This window comes from Trachinotus anak, unplaced genomic scaffold (assembly GCF_046630095.1).
Source record: "Trachinotus anak isolate AG129_WGS33_773 ecotype Australia unplaced genomic scaffold, CSIRO_AGI_Tana_v1 ptg000020l, whole genome shotgun sequence".
Classification (NCBI taxonomy): Eukaryota; Metazoa; Chordata; class Actinopteri; order Carangiformes; family Carangidae; genus Trachinotus; species Trachinotus anak.
In genome coordinates, this window is record NW_027273871.1 from 9,109,591 (window position 1) to 9,128,648 (window position 19,058).

Genomic DNA, 19,058 nt, shown 5'->3' on the forward strand with positions numbered 1-19,058 from the left:
CCTCGGTCTGTCTCAGTGTGGACCTCAGTCTGTCTCTCTGTGGACCTTGGTCTGTCTCTGTGGACTTCAGTCTGTCTCTGTGGACCTCAGTCTGTCTCTGTGTGGACCTCGGTCTGTCTCTGTGGACCTCGGTCTGACTCTGTGTGGACCTCAGTCTGTCTCTGTGTGGACCTCGGTCTGTCTCTTTGGACTTCATTCTGTCTCTGTGGATCTCAGTCTGTCTCTGTGTGGACCTCAGTCTGTCTCTGTGGACCTCGGTCTGTCTCTTTGGACTTCATTCTGTCTCTGTGGACCTCAGTCTGTCTCTGTGGACTTCAGTCTGTCTCTGTGGACCTCAGTCTGTCTCTGTGTGGACTTCAGTCTGTCTGTGTGGACCTCAGTCTGTCTCTGTGTGGACTTCAGTCTGTCTCTGTAGAACTGTCTCTGACATGTCCCCATGGATGAAGGAACTGTTGGGCATTAGTAGTTATCAATTATATAATTAAATAATTATTTTCAATTATCAAAAATTCATAAAATATTGAAATATTCCTACTAAATAACTAAATATAAAAAGAAAATAAATTAATAAAAAAAATGTAATGAAGTTATCCTCTGTGGCATCAGCAGAAGAAGCCAATATTGTTCAGTCTCAAATTAATTACTGTTGATTTGGAACTTTGATAAATAATTAAATTAATAATTACAACCAAAGTTACCACATCAAGAGTAAAGTTGAAGGATGCAAGTTCTACTGAGAACAGGTTGGCGAGATTCTTCCTTGTGCAACATTAGTCAAAGTCAAAGTCAGCTTTATTGTCAATTATGCTACACATACGGGACATACAGCACAACTGAAATTACTGAATAACCCACGGTGCAGATCAAAGACACCAGTAGATATACTTAAAAGATATTTATTTACAGGGTTGACACTAACATATTGTCTAATCTACTATCTACAGGGGGGTATTCCAGAAAGGAAGTTTAACAAACTCCGAGTCTATCCCTGAACTCTGAGTTGGGAAACTCTGAGTATCCGGTTCCAGAACAGCTGATTTGAATCAGATCAGTGAACTCTGAGTATGTTCACCTTGAGTTAAGTGCATGCACAACAACTATAAAAAGCCATCATCAGTGGAGCCCCGATAACTTGATTCACCATGGCAACCACAGGGAGAAAAAGACTGAATAACTTTACCCCGCTGGATCAGGAGGTCCTCCTGCAGGCCTGTGGAGAATTCAACCATATATTTCACAAAAAAAGTGACATGGCAGCAGCAGCTGAGGAGAGAGAGGCGACATGGGAGAAAACTGCTGCCCGAGTCAATGCATAAGTCTAAATGCACTACTCTATTGATTTAACATTTAACTGCACTTAAAATCATAGGATATAGGGGAAAAAGTGGTGGATTGAATAAAATCTGATTTTCATTTAGGTGCAATCCATCAGGAGAAAAGCGAACTTGGAAGCAATTAAAATTTAAATATAAAAACATCGTTCAGAAAGGTAAGACATACTTTGCTTTGCCATGATTGTTCCTCACTTTGATCTTATTCATAATTGATATAGGCTATTAAAGTAAATATTCATTCAATGGTTATTTCAATATGTAGTAATTTAAACCCCAACAGAATGCTGTTTTAACGCATCCTCTCGCCTAATATCCTGCTTAGTAGATTAACATTACAATTTTAACAAATTTGTATTTATTTTATACATATTGGAGTCATTGATTTGTAGACTAAAATGTGATGATGTGTATATGAACACTCAATAAAATACTAATTTAAAAAAAAGATTAACATTTTAGTTGTACTCAGCCAACAGAAAGAGGGCAGAGGCCTGCAAAACGGGCGGAGGGCCAACACCACCACCTCTGACAGAGGCTGAGGAGCTGGCCCTCAGCCAAAACTGTCAAAGACCAGTGGCTGAAGGCTTCTCTGGAGGAAACTCATCTGAGCCAGTCACCCCCCAGGACACAAGTGCCTACGTCAGATGCAAGTATACACACACACTTACATATAGCTATATAATACATATATATTAGGTTTTTCATCCCCCTCTCCCCAACAGTTGCAGATGGTGTCATCCACCACTGCAACAATGGAACAGCCTGTAGTTGTAAGTACTCAATACTCAGCTCTTGCCACATATGGTAGTTTAAAGGTAGTTTACTGAAACAGAATCGTCTCCTGCATCACAGGAGGAGGATGATGAAACGCTGTCTGATGCCACGGAGAGGGATCCAGAGGGGCATTCAGAAGTATAAGTCTTAATATTATGTCTGGCTACTAGCAATTCTCCACCCATTCACATTACTTTACAAACGACTTCCACATTCTTGTCCTTTAACAAAGCATGGTTGGCCAGCACCAGGTCCTTAAACCTCCACAGCACAGCTTGACACAGTGAGATATTCTGTAAATGCCATGTTAATTCTGCATGTAAAACTGTAGAATTTAAACATCATCCATATATTTCCCAGTTACCAGTAAAGGACATATAGGCTGCACCTCCTTAAGATGATTGCTAAAAATGATAAATAAATTGTCTACTTGGATCACCAAATCAGGAAATCAGGCCTAGAATATTCTGAAAGTGGAACGCCAGTTAAGGTGGGTGGATTATCACAGGTGAAATATGTTAATTGTTGGAACAATATTACAAATCCTAACTGTTGCATTTGTACTTGTAGGGAATAAAGAGGACCAGATCAAACGTGAATTATTTGTCTTTATTTTTTTGTGGTGTTGTGTAATTGTGGTGATATCTGCAGGGCGGATAGGAGGGTCATCCTCAGGGTCATTCATCTGTACGGCAGGGTGCTGCTCTCTAATAGTGGCAATATTATGGAGAACCACACATGCCACAGTGATGTCACACGCCCTCTCTGGAGTCACCCTGAGCTTACGCAGGCACTGGAACCGGGATTTGAGCATGTCTATGGTCATCTCAATCCGGGCTCTAGTCCTGCAGTGGGCCACATTAAAATGTTGTTGGGGCCCCAGCTCAGGGTCAGGATAAGAGGTCAACAGAGAGGGCTGCAGGGATATCCTCTGTCACCCAGTAGGTAGCCATCAAACTCTCCTGTACTTAAAGTGGATACATTTGGGTGTGTTGAACAGAGAAATGAGGAATGATATTTGTACAAAGCTATAGGTTCCTGATCACGTTCAAAACTGTTACTCAAGCTACACTCTCGATAGACCCAGGAAACGTGGACAGAGCCAGGCCACTTGACTTCCACATTCGAAATGTTGTGAGCTGCATCACATATGATCTTGACAGTGCAGAGAATGACATGTGAGTTGCAGTATGTTGTGATGTGTCATTTTTAAGATGGTAGTTAATATACCTGGACATTGATACTGTGAAAGGATTTCCTCCCCTTCATTTTCTGCAGGAGCAGTAATAGGGACGTGTGTTCCATCTCTGCAACCAATCACATTTGGAAGCCCTGCAAAATGACAGTTAATTAGGCCACTGATCCCAGTCTGAGGTCGCAGCAGAATGTCTATTATAATTTAATCTAAAATAAAATACATGTCTTCAAACTGAATGATTTCTGCATAACTCACCTACAATCCTGTGAAATTCCTCTTTGATGTTTCTCAGAGGTTTGTACCCAGGGAACACTACCATGATGGGTAACAGGTATTAGCATAAAAACGTAGCTCGATGCACAAAATTTGCTCTAATGTAAGTGCACGTCCGTGGTGTGTGAGATTGGATATGTGTGGCGGCGCGAGCACGAGGGGGAGGAGAATACACACAAACACACACCCCTAGGTTTTATACATTACACATATGGTAATCCGACAACACCACCCTGGGAATTTCACCCAAGGAATTGTGAACCCTCAATTGATACCAGATATTTTAGAAAGGCTTACAGGTTCGTTCTACTCAGGAGGCCGGAGACATGGTTCCATCCATCAATAATATTTATTAACAATTTAGTAACATAAGGATAATCATTAAAAACACAATTCACTCAGTAGCAGGGTAACTGAAAGTAACTGGAGCTTAGGGGGTTTACTAGTGGTAGGGTAGCTCCACAAAAGGGGGATCCCAGGAGAAGTCACCCGACAGCACACGTACATACACACCCACACAAGTGGAGTCAATACTGGGAGACTCAAGACACTGCACACAAAAAGAGGGCTCCACCACCAAAGAAGGACACCAGCCCCACCACCACCGCAGGTACCCAGCTCCTAAAACAAACAAAACATAATTAGGACATTACAACTTCCAACATAAGATATAAACCATGCAGTGGCCAAATGCTGAAACCTTGACACTGGTTATCAGCAGCTCTCAAAAGGGCCTCCTGCCAGTGGTGTAACCAAAGAAAAAAAGGAAAGTAAACTAATAGAAAATAGACTAAAGAAAATAAACTAATGAGTGCTAAATGATCAATTCAATTAATAAATCAGCACATATATAACGATACATAAATTAACATGAAATGAAGAGTAATATCTTACAAATCCTATGTATAACAAAATAAACTACAAGACTATTTGTGGATGAACAGCTGTGTGACTGCACTCACACAACGTAAACCATACCTGATCAAGGCTGCTTGGATGGCAGCTGTATTACTGAAACAAGTAATAAATCACAAATAATACAAACAATAAGAAAAGTAACCAACCACACGGAAAAGTAGATACAAAATTACAAATAAATCAGAACATCGCAAAATACAATCCTGCACGATCACATTTCTTCCCACTCACACTTAAAAAACGGGCCCAAGTTAAAATAAACACAGACACATTAAACGATTACAGGCCGAACAGCCAGAGGCGAAGCAGCAGCGTCCCTGTGTGTGCGCCACCGCAGCCGCCGTCGCTCCAATGAGGCTGCGCACGCCAACAGCAGCCAGCTCCTACAGTGCATGCAGATCAAATTAGACCACAATAAGAAATAGAATAGAAAACTAATGTTAGAGTAGGCTACATACCAATCGGGCCGCGTGAGCTCTCTCCCGCAGGAAGACCAGGGAATCTGCAGGCGCTGGTCTGATCCAGCAGTCACTGCCTAAAGCACAACTGTTGGTAAAATGCCACCGGCAGGAAGTTTGCGGCACAATGAAACTGGGGAGGGACCTACCAGCGGCGATCAGCAGGAAGTTCACTGCTCAGAACACGGGAAGCAACAGCCAGGAGATCTATAAAGTCATAAGCAACCAATATAAGCAGCCTCGCAACAAGGACATGCCAAAGTGCAAACAACGGAGACTCTCTCCTACCTGCGGCAAAGCGGAAGCAAGGGCCACCGGAAACAAGGCGCGCGCTCTCAGCAGAAACGAAAGAGCACCCGAGAGTCACCCGCTTTTATAGTGCGTCCCCTTATGGTGATTGGCCAATAATTACCGAGTGACCTAACAGAAAGATCCTCTTAAGCCAAAAGCCGCTACAACAAGTCTTTATTCTGCGACATATGTATGGCCGGAGGATGTTATTGAGATAAACGATTGAGTGTGATGAATGTCTCATGTCTCTAACTCAGACCACTGAGGAGTAATAATGCTCTAAACAGCGTGAGATTTGGGAGTGTATGTATGTGCGTCAAAGGAGTTGATTTTAAATTAAATTAACTTATAAATGTTTTACTTATCAAGAAGCACCTGTCATCTCCTGTCATCACCTGCAGCCTGTCTGTTCCTGACTGAGCTGCGTGAGGATGATGAATCTCGGGTCATCTCGCCACAATATTAGTCAGAATGAAGATGACGACTTCATCCTCTGATGGTGCCTTTATAGTTGTGTGTGTGTGTGTGTGTGTGTGTGGATAACATCAGGGAAACTGGCTCTGGCTGCTGTTCCGCTGTAATATCAGCCTTGTTAACTTCATCGTGTGAGAACTTTATAAACCTGTTCCCTTCACTCTGTGATTCTCTGTTACGTCTAATGAGGCCACAGCTGCTGTTATGAATTTCATCCTGTTGTACATGTGTGCTTATGTCCGCATATTTAATTGCACGGGCTACATGTGGATGTGTTACTGTTTACAGTGAGCTCCATGTGTCTGTGCTGTAGTCTGAGCAGCAGTTGTTTTGAGATGTGTCAGTCAGACTCATAATGTCAGTAGTTTCACTTCATCACCTCTGAGTGTCGCCATTGACTGAAACCATTAGAAATGTGGTTCTGTCAGACAAGAAGCTGACGAGTTCTCATGTTCATTTCACTCTTTATACATCCGACCACGAGTGTGAAAGATGGCTACGTTTGTACGCGAGGCCACTGGTCTCTGGATGTGAACCTGGTCTCTGGATGTGGAACTGGTCTCTGGACATAGACCTGGTCTCTGGACGTAGACCTCTGATAACTCTGAATGAGTATGACGGAGAGGTTACAGCTGTTATTGACTCATTATTTGACCGTTTACCCCCCTACCTCATATACAGACTTGGTTGCAGCTCAGTGCTGCGAGACACAAGAGGCTGTGAAGCACAGTTCAGGTGCTGGATGGTGCAGCAAGGTAGACTGCTGTTATATAACATTGTATCATTAACCTACACAATAATCATTCTGGCCCTGAGACACTAACGGCCCACGAGGAGTTCTCCTGACCCTCCTGATACCACTCTGCTACTCAGCTGGGTTCAATTTTTAAAGGTTCTGTAAATGAGATTTTAAAAAATAACACAGCAGCAAACATCTGTTCTCTGTGTAAAGATGTGGAGGAGTGATGGCATCCTGAGCAGGGAATGGAGCCACACCCCCTCTGTGTGAAGTTATCTGAGCTTCTCTGTTTTGGTAACTGGTCTGAGGCAGTGGGATGTTCGTGTGTTTGAGTCCCTCCCGTTAAAGTGTTGGTCTTTCCCATGTTTAAACACACAGGCTCCGCCCACATATGAGCTGACACAGTGCAGTAAGCTGCGTTCCTCCACTGAAGAAGAAACCACGTTTTCATCTGAAAAAGCTCCAACTAAGAAGGAGATGAGACCAGAGCACAGGAGGACTGGACTGAGGACTACAGGCTGTTTTAAAGTTTACACCTGCTCCATCACTGTCAGAAATTACATTTATATCCAACTGATTTACACCAGAAAATACATAAGAAAAGAAAAATAAAATCTTCACAGATGTGTTAAAATTTACTACAATCCTGGAAACTAAACTCTGATTATATAATTCCAGTTTGTGTCATACTGGACCAGTATAACCAGTACCATGCTGCTGAAGGGCTGTGACACTGAGTGATACCCTCTGACATCCGGGTCAGTGCACAGGATTTTAACACATTAACACACAATCATCAGACACAATTCATCCTCAGAGCAACAGAAATATTAAGACATTTAAAAACATTTTGAAAGGGAGGACCTCTTGTTCTTTGGGTGCTATTAAAAACACATATTCAGATATTCTCCTAATGGTCTTGATTATTTGGTATATTTATATTTTTAACATGTGAGAACACATAAAGCACATGTGATAAATGAACCATCATGTCACTGCTGTCAAACTAGTCATCAACACAGAAACATCTCAGCTTTTTTACAAACCTGTTCATTCCTGTCTTCAGAAACATTCTGTCTCTACTAAACCTCCTCTGACAGAACCAGAGAAAACTTGATTAGAAATAAACCTGTTTGATTGATGATGGATTCACACAGATGAAGATCAGTGTGTCCAGAGTCTTCTGTGACTTTATATCACATTTCACAGAAATAAAGAGTAAACAAGTGTCTCATTAATCACCTGTTGAATAATCAACATTAATTAGTGAAATTAAAATGCTCATGATCTCTAACATTATCAGAGAACTACCTGCTGGTAAAGATGATGATACAAAGCAGGAAAAATAAACAAGATGTGATCAAATCAAAGTTACACACTGTTATGTGATTATTTCCCCTTAATATCTTATTTAATGTTGCTATAATGAGCTGCAGCTGGAGGCTAATTCATATTAAATACTGTATTTCTCTGTCATTGTTCCAAATATAGCTCCCACTGCAGCTCCCCCTGGACCTCCTACAGCTCTTCCGAAAACTACTCCAAAGACTGCTGCAACTACAAAACTCCAACAACAGAATTTGGTGCTTTCCGCGTAAACGGGTTGTCTTCCTCTGCCTGTCTTCTGGCCTCTTCAGGCTCCAGATCTGGGTTTTCTTTCTGGAGACGTTCCATTTCTTCTTCTATGGCTTTCTCGGCCTCTTGGAACATTTTATTGCTGTAGCAGCTTCCTCCGTTTTTCTGAACCATTGTGTTGATCTTCTCCAGAAGCTCACAAACTTGAGATGGACTCTTCTTTCTGTTGTTGAAAACATGGTATCCTCCAAGGCACTGACTGATGAAGTCACCAAGAGCCTCATTTTCACCAATTACTTCTTCTATGGATTCTTTCTCTTCATCCAGCTGGTGAGCAAGGCCATGGTGTAAGATGCTGCCTCTTTTCCAAACACCATCTTAATGATTTTCACTGTTTCTCGTTCTTCTTCTGTGAATTTGCCCGGCTGGAGCACGACCAGGAACACATGAGGACCAGGAGCAGCTAAAGAGATGGATTTAGTGATCTCTTTCTTCACCTCATCCTGAGTTTTATCTGTATCAAACAGACCTGGAGTATCAACAACCGCCAGTGTCTGACCACCAAACTCAGCTGCTTTCTTCTGACACTTTGATGTCACTGAAGAAGCAGACGTTTCAGCCAGAAAGACCTTCTTCCTTAAGATGGTGTTTCCTGATGAACTTTTCCCAGCTCCAGTTTTCCCAATAAGCACAATCCTGAGGTCTGGCTCCCCTGGACCTGTTGGAGAATTTCACAAACACATTATTGCTGTTGTAAAGAACAAACTCTAAATTAAATGTTACAAATGTAGTATAATCTGTACCTCTATATAACTATGTGCACGTAAAGCCCTGAGAACAAAGTGCTGTCTCCTTATTTTCAGCTCAAACTGGGTGACACAGAACTGACAAACACTGTTAACAGTCTGTAATGAGCTGTGAAAACACTGTAAAGACTGAAAATAGTCAACACAAATATATATTTTTATACTTTATATTGTCACTGGATTCTTATGCAGACCACCATGTCAGACAGAGCTTGAGCAGTTATTACCTGCTCAAGGTACATACATGTTGGGTAAAGGAGATGAGTGTAACAACAATAGGATAACATATTTGTCTATAGTACATCTATAACAAAGGGATAATGTGAGTATTTAAAAATCAGATCAACCAGAGACGCCAGGTGGCTTCAATATGAAAACATTCAGAGCCAAGCATCTCAAAGGAGTTTTAAATCGAAAGCAACTGGACTTGGTTATTTGTCTAGGAAGACGTTTCACCTCTCATCCAAGAGGCTTCATCAGTTCTTTCTCGCACCTGACCAGGCTGGGACTGGTCCAACTATCTGGTGTGGAGACCCAGGTATGTTATTGGAACCAATAACATCATCAGCCTTGTGAAAGCCCCTCCCAGAGGTTAAAAATACCTGGGTCTTCTGATAGTTGGACCAGTCCCAGCCTGGTCAGGTGCGAGAAAGAACTGATGAAGCCTCTTGGATGAGAGGTGAAACGTCTTCCTAGACAAATAACCAAGTCCAGTTGCTTTCGATTTAAAACTCCTTTGAGATACTATGACCTGGACAAATGAGAATATTCACTGGCTCATTCAGAGCCAAGATACAAAGAAATGATTTCTACAACACAACACAGTGAGTCTGTGAGGGAATATTTCACAACAGGATCACAATAACTGGTTTTATCATTGTTAAGCTAACAGTGGCTGCCTGAGTCCACTGTATGACATATTGTCATGCTCTCTGTTAAACAAGCTTCGAATGTACTCAATTAACCAAATGATCCAATCCCAGATTTTTTGGAAAAACCCTTGAGCTTCTCTGGCCATTTGTACCGGTGGCACTTCAGGTGATATTTCAAACTGAGCTATCTGACCTGACCTAGGCCGGACACTGACATTTTCTGTGGCTATGTGGAGCATGTCAATGGGGCAGTGCTCTCCACCATTAGCTGAGACCATCTCATCTATTTGGTCCAGGAACTTTTTAACCTGCAGCCTGTTCCTTCTGTCTGTGTTATCAACCACACTGTATCTCCCACAACACATGGCAACCAGTTCAGACATACGCCTGCTGGACAAGATCTTTCCATCAATGGACTGACCTCTGAGCTTATCCCCGTGAGTAAAAAGGACCATGGTGTATTTATTTGCTTGTCTTCCAAAGAGAGTTGGGAGTCGATCAAGCAGAGCAAACTCTGCGTCTGAGATCCTGCCAATATTCACCACAATGACAAATGCATGTATTCCTGGACTGGCCTCTTCTATTGTGTCCATGATCTTACAACTCAGTGAGTCCTGGGGTGTCCAGCACCGTGACCTGAAGTGACCTCCACTGTGGCTGACCTAGACACACACTCAGCACTGACTGGTTCAAAGTCACAGTCTGATCTGAAGTGATTTGACCCCAGGATGGAGTTTCCTGATGAACTCTTTCCACTCCCTGTGAGACCAAAGAGGACAATCCTCCTGTTCTCCAGAGGGACAGACGCCCTGGGAAGAGTGTCTGTGAGACAGAAAACAGGTGGACAGTGAAGTTAAGATGTCTCATGACTGATGACACTACAACAGTCAAGTTGAACATGTGACCCTCTGCTTTGGAGTCTGAACACTTTAACCACAACAGGCGATAGTATCTAATAATGTTGTCAGTGTCACAGTGCAAACGAGAGGTGAGTGTACTTGTCTTCTCCAACAGCTCCCTGACCTGTTCCTGTCCTCCATGTTTGTTGTTGAATGCCAGATACTTGGATTTGAACCTTTCAATAAGCTTTGGCAGTGGACATTCCTCCTTCCTATAGATGAAATCTTCCACTGTCATGTCCAAAGTGTCTCCATGTGTGAAGAGCAGGTAACTCTTGTCCAATCCCTGTTCCCCAACTACTCTGATCGCTGCCTCCACGGCCTTCTCTTGCTCCTCAGTGAACCGATCTATTTTGACTGGATCTATCTGCTGTAGAAGGTGGACAAGATGGTGGCTGCCAACGGAGGAGAGTTTTACTCCAACTACACCTACCAGGAGGTGGAGAGGATGCTGGGTCAGAGAGAGGCAGAGCTCAGAGAGTTCTACGAGATGAAACTGGAGCAGGAAATAAAAACTGTGGAGTCAAAGTACGAGAGGAATCTGAGGGAGGCTCGAGAGGAGCGACAGAAGGTGGAGGAGAGACTGGAGTCTGAGCTGAAGGAGCTGAGGAGGTACTACCACGCTTTAGAGAGAGGAGTCCGTCATGTGGTGGAGCAGACTGTGGAGACTGACTCATTAGAAAACATTGTCAAGTTTCATGAGACCCTGAAACTGAAATTAACGTCCTGACCTTAGCTCAGACGTGATGTCACAGCTGGGTCTGCTCTGTTGTGGTGGTGACACCTGGTCGCAGAAACATGCAACAGCAGCAGAAGAGCGTCATCAGATCAGTTTCCATCCATCACAACGGAAAACTGTATGAACAACGTTTCAATGCACAGACCTTCATCGGGTTGTTTCACAGAACAAAGGGAAGAGACCATCTTAAGTGGGACCAATCAGGTCGCACATCAGACTGACATCACTGCCCATTCATAAAGTAAAGCTCCAGGATCAAAGTGTCAGTGACACACCCACATGTTTCCGACAGTGAGTTCAGGTGGTTTGAAGGTCATCTACGTTAAAGTGGAGAAACACCACCTGTCCTCCACCTACAACACTGACCTTTTGGAATAATGACAATATAAATTTAAAAAGGTGTAATTTCATTTTGGTTGTTTAAAAGAGGTTTATAGATTGATTTCTGAGGTTTACAAGTGTGAACGGTTTTCTCTCTTTTGTTGGGAAGTTTAAATTGATGAGTGTGGTCAGACGGCCTGAGAACCACTGACTCACTGTCCGTTTGCTCTATATTGTTTAAATGTACTATATTACATGTGATGAATGAATAAAAAACTACTGCTACTAACCCACTGACCATTCAAACCTACCATTACAATCAGCTGACATGGGTGGCCTTGATAACAAGTCCACAGAGGTAAAATACCTGAGTCTGAAAAATCACTGATCAATCAGTGAATCAGTCTGATGACTGTATATTTCCACTGATCCGCTGATCTGACCAGTATGGATCATCAACACTGAACCAGTCCAAAGTCAGAGAGCAGTAGCTCAGCTGTGGTTGTTCTGATGAAGCTGATGTGAAAGTCTTTCTTTAGTTTCACTTGCAGTATACATGCAATGTGGTCTGAGTGTGTTTGTGTGTGTGTCTGTGTGGGAGGGGTGGGATTAATAAAACTCATTTCACTTCCTGCTCCACTCAGTTTGGTGAAGTTTGAGTCGCCATCATCATTGTGTCTCTGTCAGTTATTTGTTGTTTTTTATCTGAACCAGTTTTAACCAAGACAACGTCACTCATACAGGTAAGACCACACACCTGAGATCTCCAGACCCTGGTCCGGGTCCAGACCTGGGCTCTGGATCAGGGTTCATGTGAATTGTTGTTGAGGTGGACCTCGTGGCTCTGCTGCTGCTTTTTAACTTTAACATGAGTTTAACTTGTTAACACTTTTGATCACCATGGCAACAACAAGTTTAATTAATTCAAACATAAACTGATGAATGAATGAAACTTTTCAGTCATTAAGAAATAAAACAACTGACATCTAACAACTATCAGTACAGTGATGATGAAGTTTGTACAACAGGAGAAAGGTCAGGGGTCAGGGGTCCAGTAATTGAACCTGAACTCTGTGAACAATGTTAGATCAACATTTACACTTTAATGAAGGACTAACTGATGAAGGTACAACCTCCTCCTCCTCGTCCTCAGGGTGTCAGTACCTCTGTACTCACTGCTCCTGTTCAGTGATGGCTGTGGTCATCTGATATGTGGTTGTGTGAGGTTCTGATCTACAGTCAGTTTGACTTGCAGCAGATCAGAGCAGCACGCACGCACACACACACACACATACACACACACACACACACACACACACACACACTGACCACTGAAAGTGTGTGTTTCCTCCTCACAGTGAGTGACAGCTGAGGGGGCGGAGCCAACAGAATCCTGCAGCTGCAGAGTCAACTTCAGATGGTGGCCATGTTGGTTCTGGTCCAGTTCCTGATGATGATGATGATGATGATGATGATGATGAAGAGTGAGGGTGGGTTTGATGTGAGCTTCATTAGGATCAAGATCATAATGTTCAGGTGTTGTACTTGTTCCTAATATTGTGACTCCAGCACACAGGACCGGTTCTGTGATGAACAGTTCTGACTGCTAGAAAGTGAAGATTATAAATTGTATAGAGACAGATGATGATGATGTCATAGCTGCTGTGTTGACTGTGTTGAGTCACCACAGGTTTTACAGGTACAGGTGTACCTAATGAAGTGGACACTCAGTGTGTGAGACAGAGTTTGTGAATCAGCTGGAAATAACAGCAGCTCACTCATGGTCAGACTCGTCTCCTGTTACACCTGTTGGCAGGTGAAGCACTGACAGTTCACCTGCATGTTGTCCTGTCTTGTTAGTTGATAAACTGCCTCTGTGTGACCTTTGACCCCAGCTGCCTCAGCAGAGATCGTCACAGTCTCTGCTCAAAGCGGTGAGACCGTCCTGCTGTTCCCAGACCAGCTGAGGGAGATGATGCAGCACAGATGGGACGTCAGGTGGACTCACCCCCCCCACCTGGTGTTGTCTCTGAAGACCAACGTGACGACCTGTCCACATGGACGCTGTGAGCTGCTGAGTAACGGGTCACTGAAATTCAGCCGAGTCCAGACTGAGGACTCAGGAAACTACAGCCTGCAGGTGTTTGATCAAAGTGGGAAAAGACAGGTGTGGACAGACTTCCTGCTGGGGGTGGCAGGTGAGTCCACTACTGCAGACAGAGACACCAACAGACAATATCAGCCCCCAACTGATGATATCAACCACCAACTGACAATATCAGCCCCCAACTGATGATATCAACCACCAACTGACAATATCAACCCCCAACTGACAATATTAATCACCAACTGAGAACATCAACCCCAACTGACAATATCAATCAGCAACTGATGATATCAATCACCAACTGACAACATAAACCCCAACTGAAACATCAATCACCATCTAAATCATTAATGAAAATATCAATCACCAACTAAAAATATCAACCCCATCTGACAGTATCAACCTCCAACAGACAATAGCAATCACCAGCTAAATCACCAACTAAAACTATTAATCACCAACTAAAATATCAACCTCCCCTCTGTTAATATCAATCACCAACTGACGATATCAACCACCCACCACCTGATGAACTGCCACTTTCCTCTGGTTCATTTTCCCCAAACAGGAATTGTAGCGATGTTGTGAAGTTGAGTTTTATTGGAGCTGATTCATTTCTCAGGTGAAGTCTCCATGAACTGAAGTTATGACGACTCATTGAGTTAGAAAACAAAAGAATTAACTGACAATAACAAATTGAGTAACAAGTAAGTTAATGATAAATAAAAAATACTGGCACACTGCTGCCGTTTCCCGCTGCTCATCATCTCAACCACAGAATGTTTTCCTCACGTGAAGAAGTGAACTTCGCCTGTATCTGTGGTCACAGATGAAACACACACTTCTCCTCTGGTGTCATGAAACAGAAAATGAAATGTAATAACCTGTAGAGGGGACGTGTTAACTGTCGGTCTCTGTCTGCAGAGAGTCCACACACAGACAACAAGTGGCTGCTGATCTGCTGCCCCCTCCTGGTCTTTCTGCTACTGCTCTTCATCATCCTCTTTATCCTGAGGATGAGGAGGATTCAGAGGACAAGGACCACAGGTACAGCAGCCAATCAGAGACAGTCTGAGCTCTGACATACACACCTGGTTTCTTTAACGTCACAGCTGATTTAATGATAATCTGTCATCCTGCTGCAGGTCCAATGGAGGAAAATGTTTATGTGTGGATGCATGGTCACCATGGCAACAAGAGGAAAGAGGAGGAGGAGAAGCAGGCAGGAGGGGAAGAACCTGTTTATGGTACACACACATTAACACACACACACACACACACACACACACACACACACACACACTAACACACACACACAAACACATACACACAAACACAGATGCTAACACAGATGCTAACAGAAGTTAACAAGTTCTGTTCTCTTCAGTTCCCTGTCACCCTGCTGTTTCCATGGAAACACCAATCACCCCGGAGATGTCTGTGGAGCCAGAAGACATCTATGTCTGATGACCAATCAGAGCTCACCTGGATGCCACACCTCACTGAGCATTTTTTCACCTTTAACAGAGAAATCAGATAAATCCTGTGGATGATTCTGTTGTTTTTGTTGTTGACTCAAAACCATGACGTCTGAGAGTTACAACACACACACAAACCTGACAGGTGGTAACAAGTGGAGTAAAACTAGGGGCCATCATCTGAACAAAACCTGACATGAGTGGGGGCTAGCCTGGAGTTTCTAGCTGTGATCTGGAACAGTGGTTTTCAGTCTGTGGTAACTCCCCTGTCCTTCAGGTTAGTCCACCAACAACAGGTCTCAAAAGTCTGCGTTCAGCAGCTCCTGGTCTGCAGCTTCAGAGGTCTGGGGAGGGTTGTGGGATTAGTTGCAGAAGTCTGGAACTAGTTGTAGAGTTCTGGAGACTGGTTAACAAGGTCAGGGCAATAGTTCCAGAAGTTTGTGTACTAGTTTCAGAGGACTGGAAAGTAGTTGCAGAGGTGAGAGGCAACTTGCAGTTGCAGTTTTACTGAAGTCAAACATAAAATGTGGTAATTAAACTCATAACAGAATTAGTCATGGCACAGTGGTATTGATTTAATTGATTGGTTATGACTGTATTGATTGATCAGTATATAATGTTAAACACAGTGAATGTAGGGTTTATACACAGTTGAATCAGTGAACAAATGACAAATGTGTGGTTTGTGGTTCAGTTGTCTAGGACCAGGTTATTCCCTGTAGGGCTAAAGGGCTAATGTTTCTTAGCATGCTAACGTTATAGATTGGCCATGGGATGTTATAGCATTATGTTAACACATGATAGCATGGTGTAACTTAACAAATATAAAAGCACGGAATCATGTCAGGGGCCACTTGGGGTTTGTATCACCAGGTTCAGTTCAGTCTCAGCTTCTCATGGAACTGGTTCAGGATCTGACTGAAGGACTCAGTCTCCACAACCTGCTCCACCACGTGACGGACTCCTCTCTCTAAAGCGTGGCAGTACCTCCTCAGCTCCTTCAGCTCAGACTCCAGTCTCTCCTCCACCTTCTGTCGCTCCTCTCAAGCCTCCCTCAGCTTCCTCTCGTACTTTGACTCCACAGTTTTTATTTCCTGCTCCAGTTTCCTCTCGTTGAACTCTCTGAGCTCCGCCTCTCTCTGATCCAGCCTCCTCTCCACCTCCTGGTAGCTGTAGTTGGAGTAAAACTCTCCTCCGTTGGCAGCTTGTACAAATGAGACTGGAGGACAGGAGGTGGAGCAGCCACTTTTTTAATCACAGGGAGCTGCTAGCTGCTGCAGACTGATAAACTGATCTGTCAGATCTCATCCTCAGGTTGGTGCAACTGTAACAGTGTTGGAGCCTCCGTGTGGGACACTTCAGTCATTGATTGTGTGTAATTGAAACTTATTTCAGGGCTGCAGCTCAGTCTGTCATCCCTGTTACTGTCAGGTGACAGGTGTGTTTCCTGTGTTTGTGCTCTGAAAGAGGCAAATATTGGTGCATTGTGTGTAGATTAATGCTGATAAACATCTGGGACTACAACTGAGTCATTTGAGCTGAGAGTAAATGATGGTTTTTGGTCATTTAATTCCACTGTATAGTTGTATTTGTGCTTTGGCAGCACATTAAAAGTGTCATCATAAAGCCTGTTGAATTGAATAAAAAATATAGCTTAAAATAGAAAAATAGTAAATAACTTATCTACACAATATTACACAATGCATTAATTCAATTCAATTCAATTTTATTTGTATAGCGCCAAATCATAATATACATTATCTCAAGGCACTTTACAGGGTCAGGTCAAGACTTTACTTTGTTACAGAGAAAAACCCAACAGTTCCCACAACGAGCAGCGCTTGGCGACAGGGGGGAGGAAAAACTCCCTTTTAACAGGAAGAAACCTCCAACAGAACCGGGCTCAGGGTGAGGGGGGGTCTGCCTCGACCGGTTGGGTTTAGGAGAAGAGAGAAAGAGGGGGAGGGGGAGGAGAGGGGAGAGAAGAGAGAGAGAGATTACACATTACACATTAACTGTTTGTTGTATGTTTCAGTCAAAGTGTCACGTATTTGATCTCATGTAGAATTAAAAACAGGTCAGACAAACCGATAATACATGTCACAAAGACCAGCCTCTCTGCAACACAATCAGTACCTCAGTCTTCAGGTGGAACCAGAACAAAACACCAGTAATAACAAGAGATTCTAATACACACCAGCTTCCTGCCAAAACCGTCAATACAAATGTTACTGGTTCTGACAGATTTAAAGGGAGTTCAGCTTTAATTACTTTCACAGTTAACGTACATGAATCTGACCGACCTTTAGCTCCACCCCTTCAGTTCCGCCCCTTCAGCTCCTGAGGGGCATCCTGGTCTTCTGGAGAGTTACATGCTTTTTACCAGTGGTGACACCTTGAAGGATGAGGAAAGTTAACCTCCAGACATTGAAATAGGGGACAGGACCAGGTCAGAGGTCAACTTTAAATCATCAGCCACGGTTCCCATCCACCAGGTATCATGTCATCATTAGTATCAGCTGTTTGCCAGCTTACCTGTCCCCCACCACCAGCCCTTTCTCACTCGTCACCATGAGCACCCTGACGGACAGTCACAGCCGCTCAGTGCATATGAAAAGGCTGAATTCTGTTGTTGATTCACCGTGTTTTCTGGTTCTGGCTTCTCCAGCTGAAGAAAACAAAGATAGTGCTGCTTGGTCGACCTGGAGGAGGGAGGAGTTCATCAGGAAACACCATCCTGGGGTCAGGATGGATTTGATGTCAGTGCAGAGTGTGTCTCTGAGTCAGGTGAGGTAGAGGGTCATCAGGTCATAGTGGTGGACGAAGGGATTCACTGATGAAGTCCTGACTCCACGACAGCTGTACGAAGAGATTGTGAAGATCATGGAAGGAGATTCTGTGTGTTTGACAACAGATGGGGAAGATGGAGGCAGCAGGTTCAGAACCTGACGAATAACACCGATGAGATGGTCACAGCGAACAGAGGTGAACACATCCAGTCTGCCATGTTCAGGACGGTGGAGCTGTTGAGAGACGCTGAACGGACTCACGTGGACGGGGCTGGAACCAATGAGGCTTAGAGACAACTGCAGACCCTCTTTACAACGTGTTGGAGGACAGTCTGCTGGACCTTCTGTGGTCAGTGGTGCAGGTCCAGCTGAGGTCCAGATGATGAACGGCAGACACCTCTACCAAGTGATCAGGGGTCCAAGATCAACTAGGAGACGTGTTACTGGAATCACTGTTGCAGTCACTAATGCAGGCGTCGATCCACACACACCCACACACCCACACACACACACACACACACACACACACATACTCTGATGTAGCCACCAGGGGCAGTCAGGGGTTCAGTATCATGTGGACTGAACCACTGAAGGGAGGACGTCCTGCTCTGCCTCCCACACAGAGTTCATTCTGATGAGAACTGATTGTTTATTGATTCACAGTTTTTTACTTTTGGCTTTTTAAGGTTTGTTTTTATTTTTTTCTCTCTGACCTAAACTGAAAGTTTTATAGTCAATATTAAAACATGAAGACGAAGACATTTCTGATCTTGACTTGGAGGCCCAGACTGAGACACTCACACTGAAACCTGGACTATGAATGGATCCACATTCACACTGAAGATGATTAATCAGTCACTTCAGACTTTTCCTGTTTTCTTTTAAGTGTTTATTTTATGGTTTTTCTGGAACATGAGGATCAATTACAGAGAATCATCTGAACACAGGAACTGAAACACACACAGCTGCTGCCTGGTTCAGAGGCACTGTGGCAGTTCTGTTCACACCAGGGG

At 43.5% G+C, this 19,058-nt stretch overlaps 1 protein-coding gene, 1 long non-coding RNA gene and 1 pseudogene across 4 annotated transcripts; 1 reads left to right on the plus strand and 2 right to left on the minus strand.

The window, feature by feature from the left end:
* Positions 1 to 3,904: 3,904 nt before the first annotated feature.
* LOC139637604 (uncharacterized) lies at positions 3,905 to 5,391 on the minus strand. Of its 3 annotated transcripts, XR_011694637.1 has the most exons (5): positions 5,244 to 5,391; positions 4,956 to 5,162; positions 4,731 to 4,880; positions 4,558 to 4,590; positions 3,905 to 4,200 (listed from the first exon to the last, which is right to left on the minus strand). It is a non-coding gene; the product is annotated as an uncharacterized lncRNA (long non-coding RNA). The 3 variants fall into 3 exon arrangements; XR_011694636.1 differs by having other exon boundaries at positions 4,558 to 4,880; positions 5,244 to 5,390; XR_011694638.1 differs by lacking the exons at positions 4,558 to 4,590; positions 4,731 to 4,880 and having other exon boundaries at positions 5,244 to 5,377.
* A 1,959-nt stretch (positions 5,392 to 7,350) lies between these two features.
* Positions 7,351 to 10,849, minus strand: LOC139637238 (GTPase IMAP family member 8-like; annotated as a pseudogene).
* A 2,063-nt stretch (positions 10,850 to 12,912) lies between these two features.
* On the plus strand, positions 12,913 to 18,675 carry LOC139637548 (uncharacterized). Its single transcript, XM_071506346.1, has 5 exons — positions 12,913 to 13,161; positions 13,567 to 13,869; positions 14,703 to 14,825; positions 14,924 to 15,025; positions 15,166 to 18,675. Exons 1-5 carry the CDS (start codon positions 13,089 to 13,091, stop codon positions 15,243 to 15,245), a joined length of 681 nt encoding a protein of 226 aa, XP_071362447.1. The 5' UTR covers positions 12,913 to 13,088; the 3' UTR covers positions 15,246 to 18,675.
* Positions 18,676 to 19,058: the final 383 nt, after the last annotated feature.